Source organism: Oncorhynchus gorbuscha, linkage group LG07 (assembly GCF_021184085.1).
Source record: "Oncorhynchus gorbuscha isolate QuinsamMale2020 ecotype Even-year linkage group LG07, OgorEven_v1.0, whole genome shotgun sequence".
Lineage (NCBI taxonomy): Eukaryota > Metazoa > Chordata > Actinopteri > Salmoniformes > Salmonidae > Oncorhynchus > Oncorhynchus gorbuscha.
Genome location: NC_060179.1, coordinates 52,887,446 through 52,911,129, shown reverse-complemented (window position 1 = coordinate 52,911,129; position 23,684 = coordinate 52,887,446). Strand labels below are relative to the sequence as shown.

At 44.0% G+C, this 23,684-nt stretch overlaps 1 protein-coding gene across 2 annotated transcripts in view; it reads right to left on the bottom strand.

Annotated features, from left to right (window-relative positions):
- The window catches only part of LOC124040008 (glutamate receptor ionotropic, delta-1-like), a 432,261-nt gene that overhangs the window by 132,380 nt on the left and 276,197 nt on the right, over positions 1 to 23,684 (bottom strand). For both annotated transcript variants that reach the window (XM_046356698.1, XM_046356699.1), the window contains exon 4: positions 18,721 to 18,926. In XM_046356698.1, the coding sequence (XP_046212654.1) occupies positions 18,721 to 18,926 (206 nt within the window). The remainder of the gene's footprint in view (positions 1 to 18,720; positions 18,927 to 23,684) is intronic.

The window sequence follows — 23,684 nt, the reverse complement described above, 5'->3', positions numbered from 1 at the left end:
GTAGAGACCCAACCAACAGGACCCTGTTCTATCCTGGGCTGTGTACCAAATGACACAATATTCCCCATGTAGTGCACTACTTTTGACTAGGACCCATAGGGGCTCAGGGCCCTTTATAGGGAATAGGGAGCCATTTGGGACACAACCCTGGTGGCCCTTGGGAAGATCTGCCCTGCCGGACAGCCAGTCCCTGATTGAGGGAGAGAGAAAATGGCAGCCAGACCTGGAGCACCTGCGGTGCTTTGTCCTCAGCCTCCACAGCACAATGCGGGGCTACTGCCACCGAACACTGACACTCTGGCCCTCCACCAAACAGCCTCCAGCATCCCCTTTCTGTTAAGACTTCTGTTTGGGGCTCTTTTAGACTCTACATGAAAGTCTGGGGCTTTATTATCCCCGGGAGATGACACAGGGGTGTGGGGAGCTCTGGAGGAGCTCTGGAGAATTCAAGTTTCTTCAACACCTGCGGGTGGGTTTCTGTGCACATTTACACCTGGATCCACATGCTGCACTCCCTACTGCACCCACTCTATCTATTTCACCTGCAGTTATTCTTCCCTCGTGTTGAAATCCAATTAGGGAAAATATATCGTCATATATGACAGTCAATTTGATGTGTCCTTGAGGGGAAATGGAGACATGATTGAATGTTTCTAAATCTGCGGTCACATTGGTTCTAAGGCATGTAAATGTTTACACACGTCACTCAGTCTGGAGTGATCTGGACACTTCATTTGAGTTAATGCACTGTGCAAGAGGAACAAATGAGTGTTTATCCATGCACGTGTGCGCATCTTCAGAAATGTGGTTAAACTAGCATTATCCTACAGCAGACTAACATCAGACAAACATCGTCCTACAGCGACACACTGGGGAGAGAGAGATAGAGGCAGAGAGACAGGAAGAGGGAGAGAGACAGAGAAAGACAAAGAGAGAGAAAGAGAGAGAAAGAGAGGGGAAAATGGGGGAGAGGGAGAGAGAGGGAGAGAGACAGACGGACAGACGGACAGAGAGACAGAGAGTACCTGTCTTCTCTCATCTTTCCTCTCCTCTCTCTCTCCTTCTCTAGTGTGTCGCTTGTGGGCCAGTAGTGGCCATTCGACACACGCAGTATCGCCTTACAACCTGCAGGTGCCAGTGGTGAACACATGTTCACCCAGTGTAACCTTCCACAGCCTGTAGTCAGCCAGCAAGCTAAATCAACTGTGATGCTTGACACATTGTATCAGCGTTTTACCTTCAGCTTCCAATCAAACCTGGGAGACAGAATAACAATCTTACTCCCCAGAAAATAAGTTCTAGGTGTCCAGATTCAGACAGGGATGACAGTTTTCTTTGATAAGAATCTACAGAGAGAAAATAGGCATGAAGGGAATCAGTGTAAACCAGGAACAAATAACATCTCCATTCTCTGTATAAACAAAAGAAGCTCATAAAAAGTCGATCTTTGTGTGCTTCTCCCGTCTCCCTGAGGGGAGAAAGACGGAGATGGGTCTTTCAAACAAACTGTGTTTCATCCGGGGAGAATATTTTTTAAAGTAAGTCTCGGGCACTTCATAGAAATAAGAGTAGTGATAATCCATCTCCTTAAGAGCCTGTCAACAGCAACCCTTTTACTCCTTCTTTCTCCTCCCCTTTGAAAAATGTTTGCCTCAAACTAATACAGAAATGCTGTGCTTCCTTCCTTCCATTTCTGCCTGATGAGTTTCCAAGACTGTTCCCCCTCCATCTGTCCTGTAATGCAGCTTTTAAGAATCTCTAACTCTAACACAACAAGGTAAAAATGTGCATCCATAACGTGAATTCCACGTGAAATCAACAAAACACGTCACCATGTCATTGGATTTGAAGTCATAGCTTGGGCGAAAAAAAGACATGCCCTTACGTTGATGACTTTTTCTTCAAATCGAATCAGTTTTCCACGTTGATTCGACGTTACAATTAATTTCCAGGTTGGGCTCAGTGGGTGTGCTCAGTACTCAGCAATAGCTCTCCAAAGCGTTCTATACACACTGTCATTTCTACACAGTTTCCTTGCATTATTAAAGTCACAATCTGTTTTATAAGCAGACAACACAACACGACAGATGTCAGCGAGCAGATGCTGCTTCAGCCATTTTATATACTGAGATTGTGACAAACTGTCTCGGACCTGGAGAGGAGAGAAACGTGAACACACATGAAGAGCCTTGCAGTGCTCCATCACTCTGTTTTGCTCTGCTACAGGCAGGGATCTTTCAAATTGAAGGTCTGAGTTATAAAAGGGCTGGCTAGATTGACCCGACTGCTGGCCACTGTCTGCTCCATCACCCAGAATAGCCAGAGTGAGTGAGTGAGTGAGTGAGTGAGTGAGTGAGTGAGTGAGTGAGTGAGTGAGTGAGTGAGTGAGTGAGTGAGTGAGTGAGTGAGTGAGTGAGTGAGTGAGTGTATGTGCCTGTGTATAAAATAACAGATGAGAGTGTGAAAAAGTGAGTGAGAGAAAGTGAGAGAGAGTGAGAAAGAAAGTGAGAGAGAGCACAAGAAAGTGAGAGAGCAAGAAAGTGAGAGAGAGAGAGAGAGAGAGAGAGAGAGAGAGAGAGAGAGAGAGAGAGAGAGAGAGAGAGAGAGAGAGGTGAGAGAGAGAGAGAGAGAGAGAGAGAGAAAAGAGAGAGAGAGAGAGAGCACAGGTGAGAGAGAGGAGAGAGAGGGAAAGAGAGCAAAAAAGTGAGAGAGAAGGGAAGTGAGAGAGAGGGAGAGAGAGCGCAAGAAAGTGAGAGTGAGAGGGGAAGAAAGCGAGAGAACGAGAGAGTATGAGGGAGTGAGATCGGGTGGAAATGGAGAAGATGAGGCTCCAGACAGAGATAGATAATCCGTTGGCAGCCATGAGTTTCCCAGCGAATACAGCGGAAAAAGGAACAGAGGAGATCATAATGAGGTAGAGGAGACGAGGGACAGCCGAGGGGCCCTCAGGACACAGGGGCCTGATAAGAGCAGACAGCCAGCTAGATAAACTCTCCATGCAGCAGGAGAACACACATTCCTCACAACACAGCTGGCCTGGAGTGTTGCCTGCCATGCCTGTCTCTTTACCAACACCCTGGCAAGCACACTATGGTCCCTACAGTACAACCACCATGCCATAGGGACCACGTGAACCAGGATCTGGATTTACAGGATATATTGAATATGGCGATTCTCCTTTAACACCAATAAAGCAGTCATTCAATTTGCCATTCACCAGCTTTTCAAGCTTAATAATCTCAAAATATGCTCGGTACATACCAAAGAATGGAGTTTTAATGGGCACTTGGGCTCCCGAGTGGCGCATCGTCTAAGGCACTGCATCTCAGTGCCAGAGCTGTCACTACAGACCCTGGTTTGATTCCAGGCTGGATCTCAACCGGCTGTGATTGGGAGTCGCATAGGGTGGCGCACAATTGGCCCAGCGTCATCCGGGTTAGGGGTCATCATTGTAAATAAGAAAGAAAAGGTTAAATAAAAAAGCAACTATGGCCATTACGGCCGGTATGTATTTCCGAAAAAGGTCCAAATAAAAAGTTACACGCAACCGAGAAAAAAAATGTCTTGTCTGAAAAGAATCAAATTCTTGTTTTTTTGACCAAGTGCGTATGCACCATATTCACCTCTTCTGCACCACCTGTAATGTTCAAATACACTAAATAAAGCCTATCTGGAAATATACAATCACTGTAAAAATGTACCCTATATTGTCTACTTAAATCTACTTATTGCTTTCCATGTAGCGCGGGTGAAACCACAGATTGATATGATGTTCATGCACTGTTGTAGGTGAGAAAATCAATGACCTTTACTGCTGCTGGATCAGCCGACCTGTTAGTGGCAGTAGTTATTGATTTTATTGGAGGTGCAGGAGAGGTGGATTTGGTCAAAAACAATACTTTGATTCTTTCGGTAAAAACTCCATTATTTGGTCAGTACCGAACGCATTTTGAAATTATTAAGCTTGAAAATCTAGTAAATGACAAGATGAATGGCTGATTCCTGGGCTTAAATGAGAATCAGCATATTCAAAGTCTCCTGTAAACACAGATTCTGGTTCAAGGGCCACACAGCCACCTTCACACCCATCTAGCAGACACTGGATGACAGAGGAGGGGACAGAGGGGGTACAAGGGGTCTCTCAAGCAGTTATAGACACCGGTATGGTCTTGGAGTGGCTCCAGAGGCCCAGTCGGGGGTACGCTGAGGTAAGTTGAGGTGATACTGAGAATTGTAAATCATCCACCGCCAAACCTGACAGGCTGACACTACTCATGCCACCATGAAGTCTATGGTGCTTACTCAGCAAACCGCTGTAAAGTACCATAGCGGTGCCTTACCGAAACTTCCACATTAGTACCAATCAATTGTCTCTGGCATTGTCATCCTCCTCATCATTATTATCATCATAAATCTCATCATCATCACCGTTATTCTCATATTCATCATCGTCATCCTCATCAGAATCCTCCTCCTCATCATCATCATCATCTCTATAGCACTGGCAGGTTGTCAGCATCAGCTAATATGTGCAGCAACACAGCGAAATGGGAGAGAAAAAAACAGGTTCATTTCTTGATCTGACCATGTCGAAGTGATGACATTTGGCTCGCTTAACTCAACCTTCCTCTCTCACAGCCTCGCTTTTGTCGTTCTCAGCACTTCAGGCCGACTCCCAGACGAAGCCAGCTTCTGAACAGTGACACCACCTGTCTCACGGCTGTGCTTGCAAGCGCAGCATTGCGGGCAATGGAGGCCATCTCTCATGCAGACACCACATTGCACATCGTCCTTAATAGATTGGCTTAGCCACACACACACGTGCACATTGGCTCACTGTTTCCCCATGTCATTGCCCCCAGCGGGACACAGTGAGCCCTCTTTGGATAATGACATTCAGATTGATGTAATCCGAGTCCGAGGGAAGGCCATTAGCTGGCCTGATCTAATGGAACCTCCTATCTTTTTTAATCACAGTAGGGGGAGAGTTTTCTCTATGCTTAAAATTCCACTCGGAAAAAACCCTATCGGCCGTGTGCATAATTATTCCTGGCCACACTCGTTTGCTCCTGCAGGGGAATGTGGCAGTGATGGATACTGGTGGCAGTGGGTGGGTAGTGTGGAGGGGGGGATGCAGCAACAGGCAGGAGTGACTCACAGCACGTTATGTCTCCCTCCCCCCAGAGGGAGTGCTGAGCTGGGCTTCTGGTTGGGGTGGTGGTGGTGGTGTTGATGTTGGTGGATCCAATTTCTCACCTAGGACACTCTGGGTATAGCTCTCTGTACTGGCCATAAGGATGAGAAGTGAAAGGATCTGTATCTGTGTGATGGAGAAGTGGAACAGTCTGGATTCACAGTGGGAAGAAGCAGTGGAGAGGGAGAAGTTCTGTAGTGATGGTTGGAAGAACCCCTGCTTCTCTGCCAGGGTGACCCTGTGTGATTAATATAGTCCAACTTTCTACAGCTGCTAATAAGCCCCATCCCAGCTCACTCCCAACCCTAAACTCTCCAACGATAGGCAGTGAACCAGCAATCCTGGCCCTGTCACACCCCATCTTGTCTTTGGGGAGTGGCTAGCAGGAGCTCCCCATCACTTCCCTTAGGCCATAGATAATGCGCTATGGACATGATCATAGTATGTATGCAATGTATGTCAAGTCACCAAAAGTGCAAACATTTAGTATGCATGGAAAGGGTATACCCTGATGGTCATTGAAAAGCAATGCCTTTCTTTCTCCAGCCACATTACCTTGTATGCATCTTCCACATGCGCAGATTAGCTAGCTCATCGTTTACAATAGGAAAAGTGAACGGGAAAAGAGGTCGGACGTTTCATCACCTTTCTGTGTCTTATTTCATAACTTAAAAGCCCTGATTGCGAAGGTGTCCGGCTTGAAAATCCATTCAGCCAGTTTGGAATCGGTGACGACATTCAAGTGGCCAAGTGGCGCCATGTGATCTCCTACAGCTATCTAACGGATGAACTGGGAATCAGACAGAGGGTATATTTACATCAATGAATAGGTAGAGCCTTCAGCTTCGTTATGGTGCGTTGCACAAGCCCTGCACTTTTAAAATGGTTGTGTTCCAATGGGAATTAGCACATATTTAGAGTGCCACCTTCATTGTTTTATTCCTACAATACTTGACAAAGATTTATTTAGTTACATCCCTATTACTAGGCTATTCAAAGTCAAATACAAATTCACTGTAATTGTAGGCTAACTCTGTAAGCCGCCCTGCACAATCTTTGAAACAACAGCATCGCCTAGGCCTATATGTTCTCTCCCAGACATATGGATATAATGTTTTGAGTGTAGCATAAGGTAACCAGTCCATCCAGTATGCATAATAACAGTCCACACTCAAAGGCGATTACTCAAATTAGTTTAATTTTGGAGTATAGGTTAGACAAATGATGTACCAAAGACATCTTAAATCAGTTTTGTTTGATGTTTTCCTGCTATGTGTAATACGTGGTAGGCTATGTATTGTATAACGGCACAATCAACATTTAAAAAAATAGTGTGGGGGGGAATGGGCTCATAGGCCCAGGGGTGTGCATAAGCTCTAATATGCATATGAGGTTAGTTAATCTTACTTAATCACCTTAGAAAGAGCTGTCCATTTTGTTGTGTTAGGCTTTGAAACAACATCCACAATGACCATGTTCTACACTCAGAATCAACCTGCTGTTGAACTTCTTCCTTCAAATTGTTCATCACAGATACTGTTTTGATGACAAGTGTTTGATGTGATTTTCGAATGCATTTGCATTCATGTCAGAGTGGTTAGAGGGACAATAGAGCCCTGAGTACCAGGCCATTAGGACCTCATGGTCAATAGCAAGTTGGGTACTACCAACGCATGTCCAGGGTGCATAAAAGGAGATTACCGCGGTCATGACTCATGACTGCCAGCGTGGCAGTAAAGCTGTCAACACAACAGCCCTAATCATCACCCACAGGAGACTTGAACCTCAACCAGAGAGTTGTGCATGGCAGTGTGTGGTTAGCTAGGCAAATCCTAAGCTAGATTTGGCCAAAATGACCATAGATATAGAATGTAATTCTAGGTCTGGTTAGACAGCTGACGTTGTACTCTCCACATACTCTTTCTAGGCATGTCAATGTGATATTTATTGCAGAATTTGTTTGACATTTTCTTTGCAACACAAACACACCCATCGATGTTTCTTTGATAAATGTATCTACACTCAAGCTGGGTGATGTTAGTGAAATGTCCACATGTAGTCTAAACCTGTTGGGATATAAGTATTTCTGGGATTTGTCCCCTGAGAAATCTGTAACAGTGGACATAAGAGGACCCGAGACAAAACTAGCCAGTTACAGAACATTGTGTTGTATGAAAGCTGAGCTGACTGAACAACGGGCATTCAACAAGTAGTTAATACCGTCCCCATGGTAACATGTCTTTACTCATGACAAGATGAAACATTAAAACATAAGTTGCAAGCTGCTTTCATAGCAAGGTGTTGTAAAACACATTCCAGACACTGGTTCTTGCCAGTGTTGCAAATCATTTTTCCGGGAGAATCGCTATTGGCTCCTTGATTTCTCGTTAGCAGTCTCAAAATATTTTTTTTGCTCCGACCAATTTGCCTTGCTGCAGCACAGCTGTGGTCCCCGATGTAGTGTTTACTGCGTCCCCTCCCCTTCTGCACCTCTGCCTTTGCGTGCACTGATGTTGTGACTTCTTTTTGCGGCAGAATTGACTGGGAAATGTTGCTAAATGCTATCAAAACCAAAGAAATTGGTGGCAAAACTCCCCAAAGGCAGCCGTAAATGTAGGTGAATTCGTCGCTAGCCCCTTTATGACTAATAGTCACTGAATGGGTCTGAAAACTCACTGAATATAGCAACAAAGTCATGAAATTGGCAACACTGGTAATTTGTCATTGTAACTGTAATTTGACAGAGAAATATCAGCTAGATAGGCTAGCCAGCTGCAGCTATCCCCAAGCTAGCCTACATTAGCTTTAGTGTGCTTTAGCCTACACATAGAACTGAATTAGCTGACCATCTCAAGATGGCGAGTCAGTCAGGGGAGAAGTCCTCAACTTCAAAACTTCTGATTGAATGGCAAAGACACACCCAAAGAAACACCCACATCAAACCACACCCGCAAGACAACTCTAATTCGGTCCAGTCATGGCCGCTAGCATTTCTAAATGAGCACGCTAAGAAACAAGGCCAAATCAGGCAATTCAGTTCCCCTTTAACCCTCTTAAGTTAATTTAAGTTAATGCCTTCCACATCTGGAAGGTGGCCAAGCTACAGCAGTGTTTGCCAGACCATGAGACATTCTGAAAATCGAAACGTCTGTAGCGTCCAAAACGGTTTGGCCCACAAACTACTATGGCTGGAGAAAGATGAGGCTCTCACGAACACGTCCATGTTGGTTGTTTGGCTAGAGCGCTCACGAGCTTCACAAACTACTATGGCTGGAGAAAGATGAGGCTCTCACGAACACGTCCATGTTGGTTGTTTGGCTAGAGCGCTCACGAGCTTCACAAACTACTATGGCTGGAGAAAGATGAGGCTCTCACGAACACGTCCATGTTGGTTGTTTGGCTAGATCACTCACGAGCTTCACAAACTACTATGGCTGGAGAAAGATGAGGCTCTCACGAACGCGTCCATGTTGGTTGTTTGGCTAGAGCGCTCACGAGCTTCACAAACTACTATGGCTGGAGAAAGATGAGGCTCTCACGAACACGTCCATGTTGGTTGTTTGGCTAGAGCACTCACGAGCTTCACAAACTACTATGGCTGGAGAAAGATGAGGCTCTCACGAACGCGTCCATGTTGGTTGTTTGGCTAGAGCGCTCACGAGCTTCACAAACTACTATGGCTGGAGAAAGATGAGGCTCTCACGAACGCATCCATGTTGGTTGTTTTGCTCACGAGCTTCACAAACTATGCTTGAAGGCTGCCTGGTCCAGTTAAACAAATGAATGGAAGTACTGTATATGGAAGTAGTTTAGTACCTAAATAAAGGGCTTAAATATGTGTAAAACACATGTTGAATAGTTTCCTGAAGTTTCTCTCAGATATAGGACAGCATTCAAAAACACAAATCCTTTCGATTTCTTTTTTACTATCTGTTTTTCCATTGATGAATATGTTATTCAATGTGATTCTATGGGCTAATAGCCGTAAGGCCAAATTCAATATTCAACATTTTTGGGGGATACCTAAAGGGGTCTAAGTTTCCAAATCAAATATCTAAATGATCCTTGCTAAGAACATCTAAAAACAACCCCCCCCTACCCCGGCTTAGACTCTAGAGGGTTTTAAAGAACAACGTACTGTACACAATGGGGATCTAGGGTATTGCATCAATAATTCAAGAGTTAATAGTGACACATTTCTTCCCAGTTTGTGCTCTCAACTTGTTGACATGTTACTCATTTCAAATGCATGTTCGTACTAAACCGACTGAGGGAAGCTTTCTGCTGTTACACTATTCCCTGGTGCTAGCTACATCGTTAGACTCAGCACTTTCACTGTAGCTAGCACGGCATTTCACTTTATCAGCACTCAAGGATTTGAGCTTTAAGCCTGATGACATCCTCTTCTGTTCAAGCCAGCTGCAGCTGTTATCATGTACTTTGCCATATTTCTTTTTATTAGAGTTAAAGTGAGTTGACAAGCACTCGTGGAGAAGTAGGGATAGGCACCCAGTAAGGAACATAGAACATTCAGACAGACTCCCTAGAACAAATGGAAACAGAGCCTGTGTGTGTGTGTGTGTGTGTGTGTGTGTGTGTGTGTGTGTGTGTGTGTGTGTGTGTGTGTGTGTGTGTGTGTGTGTGTGTGTGTGTGTGTGTGTGTGTGTGTGTGTGTGTGTGTGTGTGTGTGTGTGTGTGTGTGTGTGTGTGTACAAGTGTGTGTGTGTGTGTACAAGTGTGTGTGTGTGTACAAGTGTGTGTTTCTATATGTGTGTGTGCATACCTGCGTGTATGCCTTTGCATGCCCTTGCATGGTGTTTGTGATGTTTGCATGGCGTCCGTGATAATGGGAACATCGGATATAGCGATTGGTCCTGATGAAGAACTCCTGGCTTGTCTGACAGACTGACGTTCTCCCTGCTGTACCATCGATGGGCCCTCTGCTCAAGCCATACTGAATTTTCAAACTGCCTCAACTCCAATCGTTTTGAATCTTCAATTTGATGTTCATTAATGAATGACGTACATGGTTAACAAGAGGAACACAATGGAAATACGTTTCTATATATTTTTTGTGTTATCCTGAAAATCTTTATTGTCATATAAATCATACATATACAAAAGTATGTGGACATCTTTCAAATTTGTGGATTCGGCTATTTCAGCCACACCCGCTGCTGACAGGTGTATAAACTCAAGTGCACCGCCATGCAATCTCCATAGACAAACATTGGCAGTAGAATGGCCTTACAGAAGAGCTCAGTGACTTTCAACATGGCACAGTCATAGGAAGCCAACTTTCCAACAAGTCAGTTCGTCAAATTTCTGCCCTGCTAGAGCTTCCCCGGTCAGTTGTAAGTGCTGTTATTGTGAAGTGGAAACGTCTAGGAGCAACAACGGATCCCAGACATAGGCCACACAAGCTCACAGAACGGGACTGCCGAGTCCTGAAGCGCGTAGCACTTCATGAAATGGGTTTCCATCACCGTGCGCAATGCCAAGCATCAGCTGGATCGGTGTAAAGCTCGCCGCCATATGACTCCGGAGCAGTGGAAACGCGTTCTCGCTATGCGGACAACTGTTAGGGTTTAAGATTAGACTTGTCATGCCTATTAATGATAGAACAACAATGTATTATATCAGTGGCAGCACAACAAATTACGTATCTCTGCATGTGACAAATGATACAGTCTCAAACAGCACATCCATTTGATATCTGTGCCAAGGTAAATGGCATACAAATCCCCTTACAATCACCATTCAGCTCAGTAAACCATCACAGCACTATCCTGCAGTGTACGAGCCATAAAGTAAATCACATTTGAGCAGGACTCATTAGAAGCAGATATAAGGACCGGGTTTGGACACGGCTCCTGTGCAAATGACAACACATGACACCTTGTAAACAGAGCGGGATTAGAGGATTCTTGAAGACAGGGTATTTCTCCAAGTTTCCTCCCCCCCTGCACGATGCTCTTAATCATTGCTAATCACGGGATTTGTCTCCCATCACATACGTCCTTGCTTGCACAGTAGGACAGCATAAGTAATGAGGCAGGACATGTGTGAGGAAAGGAGAGGAGAGAGGAAGAGAGAGGATGAGGAGAGGAAGAGAGAAAGAGAGAGAGAGAGCTGAGACGATGGTAGTTTGGCTTGGCTGGGATTCATGCTTAAAAAGGGCAAGTCATCTGTGATACTTCTGTGTGGATCTGACGTGTGATTTATTTAACTGATAATGCAGAGAAGCTGGTGTTTGGAGGATGTATTGGAACGGGTGTTGTTAGGCCCGAGACAAAGTCGAGGGACGGCAAACCATGCCAATACATCTTCCAAACACCGACTTTGAGGGCATTATCATTTTAATACAATGGGTTACCAGCATATTCAAATAATGACATGTCATCAACAAAACATTTTTGATTCATTTACTTATACTCTTTCATTCTTCCACGAGATATAGTCCCGACACAAATCTATGGTTGCTACCCAAGCCAGCTGGTCGTTCGTTCTATCGGTTCGGGAGCTAGCTAGCCAACTACGGCTAACTTAATGTCCCGTCAAAAAGGGCAGCCAGAAAAACAACAAAGTAGCTGCATTTGCATTTGCTTAAGCTGTTTTCCAGAGACATTTGTATACATCCATAACAATGAGCTAATGGGGAGCGATTTCACTTGGCATTGAAAATGAGCTCACTCGTCAGGACACTGTTGTTCAGAGGAACTAGCCAACAACACAATCACTTCAAACTGAATCTGGAAAGACTGCAAACTAGCTGCACTTTGTTGCTTTTGACCTTTTTGTCAATTGACATTTCTTGGTATATATCTATAAAAATGATGCGAGCTGATCTGTGATTCCGACTTGTTGAGAAACGCTGCCTGCCTGTCTGTCTCGTCACGACTCCCGACATGTTCATTTCTATAGGACAGCTTGAGATCAAATTTGAATATTGAAACAATGTTGCAAATGTCGGAGAGACAGACAACAAGGTTTATACAAATCTCTACTGTTGAAAACTAAATGTTGGTCTAAAAGAAATGTGAGATAATGTCTAGATGCTTTTTATAGTGGAGATCAAGTTTATACATTGCCTGGCTGGGCTGATGAGACAGTGGACTGCGCAGTCAGATGGAACAGAGTAATGTCCTAGAAATAACCAGTGGTAACTTGTGGAATAGACACCGTCTGGAATGCGGTTTTAACCCATCGGCATTCAGGATTAGACCCACCCGTTATATAAATACAATTAACATAATGACCTGTATGTCCTGTACATAATTGTGGACTTGTGTTCCATACAAAACGTTTCTTAATTTACATACAACAGCAATGAGACAAGTATCTCCCATTACAATCACAACTTCTTGGAAAGATGGTGCAAGCCTGAAGTGAATATACAGTACATTCAGTTGGACACAACTAGAAATATTTTATTTCATGTCGGTGATAGATGTTAATGGTACTTGAAATGCAATAATTTGATCTCTTTTACAAATGTAACCCCCGGATAGCCTATTTTCTGATTGCAGAACATTACCCCTTACTTAAAGAGGCTAAGTGCAGAGAAGCCTGTCTTGATAGATATTCAGGGTTGCTGGGATACAGGGCTGCTGTAGTCACTGTGTTCCTCAAGATTGGCAAATGACTCAAACTTTTGACAAACCAAGAATGAATGGCAATCAAAATGAATGGCAATCAGTTCTGTCAATATTTTGGAAGTCGAACTTAAATGATTGAATCCCATTGTGGACTTTTGGTCAATTGCACACAGGCCCAAGGTGTCTTGACCAAGTAATACACATTTGTATAAGACAAATTTGTGAAGCAACTGGCCTGAAATGGACTTTTATCACCAAACTTCAGCCTCTATACCCACATTAAGTCTAGCCAGAATGAATGACCTCCCTTGACAAAAAGGTGTAATGTACAAAAAAAAGTATTTAAAAAAATGCATATCCTTGTGTGTTGTTTGATTGTGTGTGTGTGTGCGAGCGTGCGTGCGTGCGTACGTGCGTGCGACTGCGTGTACAAGTGTCCGTGTGTGTGCCACAGCTCTCTGACCTTCCTTTAACCACTCCCAATGCTTCAACAAAAAAACTCTCTCACCCCAACTCCTGTTCACTCTCCTCCTGCTGCTGGGTTGGCTAATGAGAAACCTGCCATTCTGTCATTTACCGTGCATACAAACACACACATGCATGCACTGTCCCTCCACCCACACACACACAGAACCTCCCCTCCCTCACACACACAGCTCTCCACATGCTCCTCACCCCCCTCCTCAGGAGGTGGAACCTTGCCCACCACGTGTCATCCGTCATCTACTGGCCGCCTGATGGGCGATGCCACTCAATCTGTCTTCCCTAGCCACGACAGCCCCAGCCCAGCCCAGCCTCCCTCTCACCTCAGCGGACAGAAAAAAACACGGGGAAAAGAGGAGGAAGACTGGCAGAATGAGGATTGATGGAGCACCCTGACAGTGTCCCAAATGGCACCCTCTTCACACAGCCTATAGGGCTCTGCCCAAAAGTAGTGCACTATATAGGGAATAGGGACGTACACCTGCAGTGATTGGGGTCTGGCAGGGCCCTAGCAGGGAACAGCGTTGGGAATAAATGAAAAACGATGTCACTTTACAATCTGAGGCCTTGGCAAGTCTGGAGGCAGCACTGCGATGAGCTGAGCATCTGCACAGTGTGAATGTTAGGTGAAATTCACAGACTCCGCAGGAGCGAGAGGGGACCGAGAAGAGAGAGAGGAGCGAAAACACAGTGTTGTACTGGTGGAACTGCACTAGAATGTGTGTTTAGCAAGGTTTTTTATCCATCCTTATCGTGCCTTCCATCCTTTTATTAACTTTCCATCCACCCACCTATCCCTTCATCCTCAACCTGGGCCCTAAAACAACAGCTGTGCAACAGCTCTGAAGGGAGATAGGTCCTGGTGCGTGAGTATTTTTCTCCGCAGCCAGTAAACTGTGTAAGCCCGTATCCTTGCCAGTTTTACCAATATAACGTCTCTCAAACAACCTCGGATGTCTCTATTGAAGATCGACGCACAGACGCGGATTGTCATGTACCATTGCCTTGACTCGAGAAAAAGACAAGACTACAAGTTCTGTATAGCTCTGTACAGGGAACCACACCGAGCTCTTAACACCCGAGAGCATTAGTAGACCGCCATCTCATAACGACGACATATGGCTGTAGTTCTATTGGGATCCCAGTGTGTCTGAAAAGAGAGCACGCTCCCACATCAGAGATGCCAAAACAGTATCCACTAGCCACCACATCCAGCAGCTAGCAGAGAAGAAACATGAATATTTCAGCGCCAAACGATTAAAGTCACCTAGTCCTTTTCATCATTGTTTAAAGTAAGTGAACACGTTCAATGTTGACCTCCTTTCCCCTGGAGTGGGAAGGACAGAAAAACAACTGAACGAGGCAAAACGGAAACTGGGTGTGAATACTAACAACTGAGGAGAAGCCCCTGATTGAACGGAGACGATTGCAGGCATTTGGTTAATCACTGCATCAATCCATCTCTTCTGTGGACATCACTCGTTATTCCTGACAAAGGTATACTCTGGTATCTCTTCTAGGAGCAGCAGGGCTTCCTCTCCTGTACAGCACAGTTGCTGAAGACTCTTCACCGAGTGTTAGAACTGAAAGCCTGAGTGTGTGGCTTTGGTGTGTGTGCATGGGCGTGGGAGCAGCCTGAATCTTGACTGAAGGGAGACACAGCGGGGGTCCTGGGTACCTAAGGGGGGCAGTGCCATGGTTCTTGCTGTGCCTTTAACAGACGCCGTCTGCATTTAGTCACAGCCTTTACCACTCACAAAAAGAGATAGCAAAGGCGCCGTGTGGACTACCTCTGCATCAGCCTCCCCTCTCTGCGCCCCCTTCTACCCCATGTATTATTCTCTCTCTCTCTCTCTCTCTCTCTCTCTCTCTCTCTCTCTCTCTCTCTCTCTCTCTCTCTCTCTCTCTCTCTCTCTCTCTCTCTCTCTCTCTCTCTCTCTCTCTCTCTCTCTCTCTCTCTCTCTCTCTCTCTCTCGTGCATTTACTATGCCAAATAATTGTACATTTTGGTGGCCCAAGAATCAAACCCACGATCCTGGTGTTGCAAGCACCAACTGAGCCATAACAGGACCACAAACATGGTGGGTGAGCCATGTCTTCTTACCCTAGCCTATCGGTAAGTGCTCATTTGCCGTAGTCACACGAGGGAACAAAACAGCCCAGACATGGAAAACAGAATCAATCATCAAAGCAGACACCTGGCTATTCCTGTACACAGTGGCTCACCACCCCGTCACGTGTACACATAGATTTCCACTCAGCAGTGCTGAACACCGAGGCAATTTTTTAGTGCTTGCTGACAAAACGCTTTATCATTTCTATTATTATTTGTGAGATACAACCTCTAAATCAAACATAATGTTCCGTGTGCCGTCCTCAATCAGAATGAAATAAAAAGTCAACGATTTCCTTGAACAAGCGTATCACGAAGTGTCATATAGATTACATAAAGGCATCCATTATCTGGAGAGATATATCCACGCCACACTGAACCACACTGGACTCGTGAAGAGACTGAGACAGAGACTGAGACCGAGACAAGCTGTGGTGTCATCATAGTGTGTGTGTGTGTGTGTGTGTGTGTGTGTGTGTGTGTGTGTGTGTGTGTGTGTGTGTGTGTGTGTGTGTGTGTGTGTGTGTGTGTGTGTGTGTGTGTGTGTGTGTGTGTGTGTGTGTGTGTGTGTGTGTGTGTGTGTGTGTGTGTGTGTGTGTGTGTGTGTGTGTGTGTGTGTGTGTGTGTGTGTGTGTGTGCGTGTGCGTGTGTGTGTGCGTGTGCTCCTGTGGTATGGATGTGCGTTTATACTCTCTTTCCATCACTGACCCCACATTCTCCGACAGAGCTACTGCAGGATCAGACCTGCAGGGTGTTACTTGTCCTTTTACGAAACGTCCAACCGCCCAACAGCCACTTGAAGTCAGGCGGAGGCAGTGTGGGATGGCAGAAAGAAACTGCCAGAATTATCTCTTTTGAAAAGTACCTTGAATTTGGTCTCATGTCTAATCAAGTGAGAGTGCTCACCTGTCATCTCTGACAGCCACAACAAGACAGGCTGCTGCGTCAATTTTATTCCTCAGACGGCCAACTGACTGCATCTCGCCCACCAGCACCCCGGCTACACTTCACCAAAAGGCCACGGGAGAAGGAAAAGGAAATAACTCTCAATAACACACTTGGCCAACCGGACTGTCTGAGTAACTACAGCATGACCTACACACCTTAGGGATCGGAGAGGAGCAAGAGGCCTTAACACTCTAAGCAACCTACATGAAATAATACTATGGTATACTATGGTATAAATACTGTAGTATTCACTGTAGTGCTTTTGCAGACTTTACTGTACTGTTCACTGACTAAGTCAGGAAAGAAATGACACTGAACACTGTAGTTTTTAGATTTAACTATAGTACTAAAACAAAGCTGTAGTACATACCATGGTAATTCATTTAGTATTTTTGTGTATTGGAGTACACAGAAATATTTCCTGTAGTGTTTTTGCGGACTGTAATATATTGTCACATTTACTGCAGTGTTTTTATGGACATTACTGTAGTTTTTACTACAGTATAGTGTTTCTGTTTTATTATCTTTGACATACTGTAGAAGTGGAGGCTTTCTCCTTCATGAAACCTACTGGAGAAATTCTAAAAGAACAGATTTGCCATAACCTGTAGGTGATGAGGACTGGGGTTTGAAATGGATAGTTCAGAGCTTCTGTTTTTTAAATTATTTGTAGGAACACAATATGGTATATACTTGGCATGTAAGTTTGTCATGTACAGTATGGGTGGCACAAATTTCAATATGGTGGAAGGGGAATGGACAGGTACTTTACTGTTATTTTTACTGTGGTTAAAAAAGTGTAGTGTTTTTGCGTACAATATTGTAGTATTTATGAGAGTTGATTTTTGTGTGTGGATAATACTGTAGTATTGAGGGATACTACAGTGTGTAGTGTAATATTCTACAATATACTACAGTAAGTACTGTAGTATTTTATAGTAATATGTAGTATTTTTTCACGTGGGAAGTTGAAGTGAAAATCACTTGTCGATCCAGGGCAATGCCAGTGGTGCAGCACTCAACACTCGTCACTAATAAACAAGTCCAAATCTCCCCTCCAACCAAAAGACAGACAGTCTGTTTGTCTGTCCGTCTGTCTTTCTAGAGGATGGGCAGAATAGATGTAAGAACACCACACTCCATCCAGACAGACAGGCAGTGATATTTTACAGTATGGAACAGCGTGTCTGGTTTACAGAGCAGTACAGCTAATTCAAATATTCACAAGCATTTCCCGATAGAGGCAGAGTAGCAATGGGAGTCGGAGTATGACGAGGCATTAAAGATTCAAGCAGGTAGCTGCCACCGGCGCCCAGTTTGACTGACGTTCCAAAGAGAATGCAGCTGCCGAGTCAGAGGTGCCATGGTTACACCTTCTTCTCTCATTGCCTGCTAAAATTAAAACTTCTAAAAATACAGCCTGCTTGGGCTGAGGCTCGGAGAACTGACTCATCCATATGCATGAGAACGGTGTTCCTTCTCCGCTCTGTCTGTTAGTTGTGGACGGGCCGTCTGCTCTGCTCTGCTCTGCGGTGCTGAGCCTGAGTCCCAAGACACCTCCAGGACAACTGACAGACTGAGCTATTAGGAGGCATGTGTAATGTCTAATGATAGACAATGCCCCCGAACCGTATGTTGACCAGGGGGAGGGGTTCTAGAGGGGGAATATCAGGATAATCCCAATCGTTTTGAAGAACCATCTGGCCTTAAATGGCCATGAACTCATTTAACCTACAGCCAGAAGAGGACGGGCCACCCCTCGGAGCCTGGCTCCTCTCTTGGTTTCTTTTTCCAGTAGATTCCTGCCACTGTAGGGAGTTTTTTCCCCTAGCCACTGTGCTTCTAAATCTGCATTGCTTGCTCTTTGGGGTTTTAGGCTGGTTATCTGTCTAGCACTTTGTGACAACTGCTGGTGTGAAAAGGGATTTGGGAAATACATTTGATTGGTTGATTCATTGATTGACAATGTTTCATGGAGGTCAACACTATTTGTCTGATAAGTATTGTATGTATAGGCTAGTTGGTGTAAGGCTATGTCTAGGGGTGTTTCTGTTTGTGTGCACAGAGCATGTAAAGTACATGTGTGTACTGTATGTGTGCTCACACGTGTGTGTGTAGGTGTGTGCAAATGTGTGCTCACACATTTTAAAAAATATTTTATTTGATTTAACCTTTATTTAACTAGGCAAATCCATTAAGAACTAATTCTTATTTACAATGACGGCCTACCACGGCCAAACCTGGACGACACTGGGCCAATTGTGCACCACCCTGTGGGATTCCCAAACGCGGCCGGATGTGACACAGCCTGGATTTGTGTGTGTTCAAGTGCACCCACGAGTATGTACGTGTGGTTATACCTCGGCCTAAATTCTCTCACTTACCTGTTGGATGAAGGCCTCTGCTCCTCGGGGGCTGAGCAGTAGGATGGCACGTCTCAGCGTGTCCCTGTAACGGTTGAGCTCCTCTGTCCTCATGGTGTTGAAGAGGTTCGAGAAGACCTTACTGATGTTCCTGTCCACTCTCTGTAGAGATACGTCCAGCCCCTGCCGAGATGTCTGGTCCAGGAAACCCTGTAGGCCACGGATATCTGAGGAGAGGAGGAGGGTGAGTGGGGTTAGACTAACTGGACTCGGAAACCCCTCTAACGTCCTGCAGAGCCCTCTGAGTACATCAAACATACCGCATAATTATGGCCCACAGCATCCATTGCACTTTTTTTTTACTCAGATTCCATCTCTCAATAGCATAATTTGACTAAATGTAATATTTCCGCTGTGATTGCTAGCCCGTGGTGGTTCTAGTGTTAACTGGCATATTTGAAACCCATGAACTGAATACACAAATAATGAATTCTCTACATGGCGACGAGGACTGTCATTTAGATAAACGCACACACAACATACAACGCTGCTTTGAGATTCAACCACAAAGGCCAGGGAGGGAAACGATGTGGCAAGTGGTAATTCACGGCACAGCTTGTCCCATGAATTAAACGCAGAAATTGAGGATTGGCTGATAACTAAAAAAAAATATATATACAGTGAACCTGAAACGGTTTCTCGATCGACACTTTGATATGCTCGAAAACAACAATTACACATATCAAAGGCGAACAAGATCTGCCCTATCCTTGAGCAAAACTTAAGGGAGGCCTCCAGCTAAACAACCCCGTATGTAACAGTGGAAAAAGCTTTTACAACAATGTCAGCAGAAGATAGGGCATTGCTGACAAGCACGAACAAACATTTGAAATGATTTGGATTTATTGCCTGGGTTAACGGAGGAGGTCGAGGCCCTCAAATCAGGAATTGATTACAGCACTAAAATGGACGAAATACGAGCTGAAAATAAGATATTGAAAACGACCGCGGACTCCCTTATAAGCCACCCCGCAGAGGCTACTGTAGGATAATAACGCAATGAAAGCAGAATTACTTGATCTGAGGCGCAGATGTATGGAGAATTAATATTGTTATGATGGGAATAAAGGAGGATGAAAATGAAAACTATCTGGCACCTCGAGGATAAAGTCAAGGTTTTCATGAAACTTCATCTCGAAATAACAGGTGGATACAATTGATTTTCAATGGGCTTATCATTTCGGTGGCAGAGGGGAGGGAAGGCCCGGACCGTTCTCAATCAGTGAACAATTTCTCCATGAAATAGTGGCGAGAACGTGTCCTGTATCCCACTTTCAAAAGGCTCCGAGCAGAGAAGCCGAAAGTTTGTCTTGTAGTCGATAAGTTTTATGTAAAAAAAAACAATTCTTCGGGGATTCGAAGATAACAATGTTGGCTATGAGTGATACCTCATGCTGAGGTAGTCCCCGATACGCAACATTACACCACGCTACACGTTACAATCTTGCATGATGGACTCATCCTTTTTATTCATACAATACGGAACCTTGGACAATATGGACTTAAAAAATTGTCTTGGGTTTATGGGAAGGCAAAAATGGCTAAGGGTAACTTTTTTTTATTTTGAGGACCGTACAGATGTTAAAATGGTAAAACCAAGGTTGGGTTTTGAGTTTGATCTGATGTCATTTTAGCGATTGGGGTATATTGTGACTTCAATGCTGTTACACTGTAGCTGCCTTTCTAGCAGATGTGATTTGGGATGAAAAATATTAACCTGTCTAATGTGGAACTAGGATAGGATAAACAATTACTCTACTGGAGTAGGCCTATTCGATCCTATAACAATTGGTGTCACTATCGTTAAACACCATTTCAACCATAAATCTCATTGGACAAAAAATGCAAAGGACATGTTGTTCAGATGCACACCAGCAAATGGGTTAAGTGTTGGTTAAAGGGGTCAGTTGACTCTGCTAGCAACTGGCAGATTAACACGGGGTTAAACTGAGTATAGCTGAAATTCATCATTAGAGCCAATATGATAACTGGCTTATGGAAGCACTACTCTATGCGAGAAGTATATTATTTTTTTTACACAATCTATATATGCTACCGGTATCTTTCCTCCCCAGTGCTATAGGCCGATGTGTTAAGCAGCCTAAGTGATTGAGCAACAAACCTTGTGTTAAAAAAAACTAAGAGGAAAAAGGGAAATCCAATAGAAATATTCTTTACTTTGATAGGTCTGCCGTTGGGATGAAATGGATGCGGTATATATCTATATGCATATACTGTCTATAGTGCCTTCAGAAAGTATTCATAGCCTTGGACTTTTCCCACATTTTGTTACATTGTGTTGCATCCTTTATTCAAAATGTATTAAATATACTTTTCTTCTCTCTCCCGTCTACACACAATATCCCGTAATGACAAAGTGAAAATGTGTTTTTAGAAATGTATTGAAAATGAAATACAGAAATATCTCACTTACATAAGTACCCCCCCCCCCAATACTTTTTAGAAGAACTGTTTGCAGCGATTACAGTTGTGACTCTTTCTGGTTGCTAACAGCTTTCCACACCTGGATTGTGCAACATTTGCACATTATTCTTTTCAAAATGATTGTTGATCATAGCTGGACAACCATTTTTAGTTCTTGCCATAGATTGTCATTTAGATTTACGTCAAAACTGTAACTTTGTCTTTCAGGAACATTCACTGACTTCTTTGTAAGCAACTCCAGTGTCGATTTGGCCTTGTGTTTTAGGTTGTTGTCGTGCTGAAAGGTGTCTGTTGGAAAGCAGACTGAAGCAGGTTTTCCTCTAGGATTTTGCCTGTGCTTAGGTAACCTTCTTTTTTATACTGAAAATCTCCCCTGCCCTTAAAAATGACAAGCTTACCCATAACAGGATGCAGCCAGCACTATGCTTGAACATATGGAGAGTGGTACTCAGTAATATGTTGTATTGGATTTGCCTCAAATGCAACACTTTGTATTCAGGACAAAAAGGTAATTACGTTGCCAAATTTTCTGCGGTATTATTATTCAAAAATCATGTTAAACACTATTATGCGATTTGTTAAGCAAATGTTTCCCCCTGAACTTATTTAGGCCATAACAAAGGGGTTGAGTATTTATTGACTCAAGACATCAAAGCTTTTCATTTTTTATTAATTTGTACAGATTTGGAAAAAAAAAACATAATTCCACTTTGAAATTATGAGGTATCATGTCGAGGCCAGTGATAAAAACAAATCTCAATTTCATCCATTTTCAATTGAGGCTGTGACACGACAAAATGTGGGAAAACTCAAAGGGTGTGAATACTTTCTGAAGGCACTGTATGTCAAGTAACTACATTCCTACTATGTACAGTTGTGAAGAGAAGAAAGAGAGAAGTGCCATGTATATACAACGAGTCTAGAATGCACATATAACAACAACAAAAAAAGAGATGTTAAAAATAGACTATTAAAAACTTTTGCAGTGTTTTGGGTTCGACAACAGCAGAGCAACCTTGGCCCAGACATTGTGAAATATTGCGAGACATTGTGCATTGTGCCCCACACTGTGGAGTAAATTGCCTGCCTGTCGATCTCTGCTGCTAGAAGTTCAGTAAGTGTTCAACGGAAGGAGAGTGGCAGAGGAGGTCTGGGTAACTCAGTGCTTTCTTTATTGTGTTCTCAGGGCCTCTTACTCACAGTCCTAGCCTATGGTGGGGCTCCGGTAGCTAGCACCTGTCTACAAGTCATCTTCCTTTGTCTAGGAGTAACAACTCACCACCGAACAGAGTGGTTTCACTGCGACAATTACTTCTCATTTGCATCATTCTCTTCTTGGTGTGATAACCTATTCAGCTATCACTGAAGTGATCCATTTTAAATGTCTGAGACAGGTGGGTTCATTCGAACATCTCTCATTCTCCTTCTCCTCTCATCGCTGCCTATTAGGAGTGACAGGTGGCTTGTAGAAAGTTGTGTCTGGCTGTCTACTGTACTCCTATGTAGCTCCCTCTCCAGAGCTTAGTGGCAAAAATCCTGCTTAGTCTATGTTTCCATGGTGAAAGAGGAGATGGTAACAGGTCTTCTTTCACAATGTCCTCACCAAGTCCTCTCACCAATGACAGTTGTTGTAGTCTCTACAAAACAACAACAAATGACAAACATTTACTTCCTGTTGATTCATCCTGAAGAGTACAGTGAGTAGTGCCTTGTGGGGGGGGGGGGGTAGTCCTTCTCAGAGCGAACCTGGCAATTATCTGTATTAATCCAAGTGTGTGCTAGCACCACTTCTTGGCTTGGGGAGATTACTATGAATCATACATGGGGCGGCTAATGTCTTACTAGTGTTTAACCCCTGCAGGTAGAATTTGCTTTGCTGTGAAACCCATTACATCGTCCACTTTGCATGTTTTCATTCCTGTTATTTTATACCGTTATGGATATTGGGAAACTATTGGTATCCACTTATACTGAACAAAAATATAAACGCAACATGCAACAATTTTACTGAGTTACAGTAAATTCATTAGGCCCTAATCTTTTTTATTTCACATGACTGGTCAGCGGTTGTGAGGCCGGTTGGACGTACTGCCAAATTCTCTAAAACGACGTCGAAGGTGGCTTATAGTGGAGAATTAACATTCTCTGGCAATAGCTCTGGAGGACATTCCTGCAGTCAGCATCCCAGTTGCATGCTCCCTCAACATGTGTGACAAAACTGCACATTTTAGGGTGGCCTTTTATTGTCCCCAGCACAAGGTTCACCTATGTAAGGATCATGCTGTTTTATCAGCCTCTTTATATGCCACACCTGTCATGTGGATGGATTATCTTGGCAAAGGAGAAATGCTCACTAACAGGGATGTGTGTATGGACAATTTATTTCAGGGGGGGGGCAGACATGGCTCCTTATCATTCAAAGCCTAACTTTGGTGGGTTTGAGAAATCCTTGTTTATGAACATTCTAGATTAGCATTTTC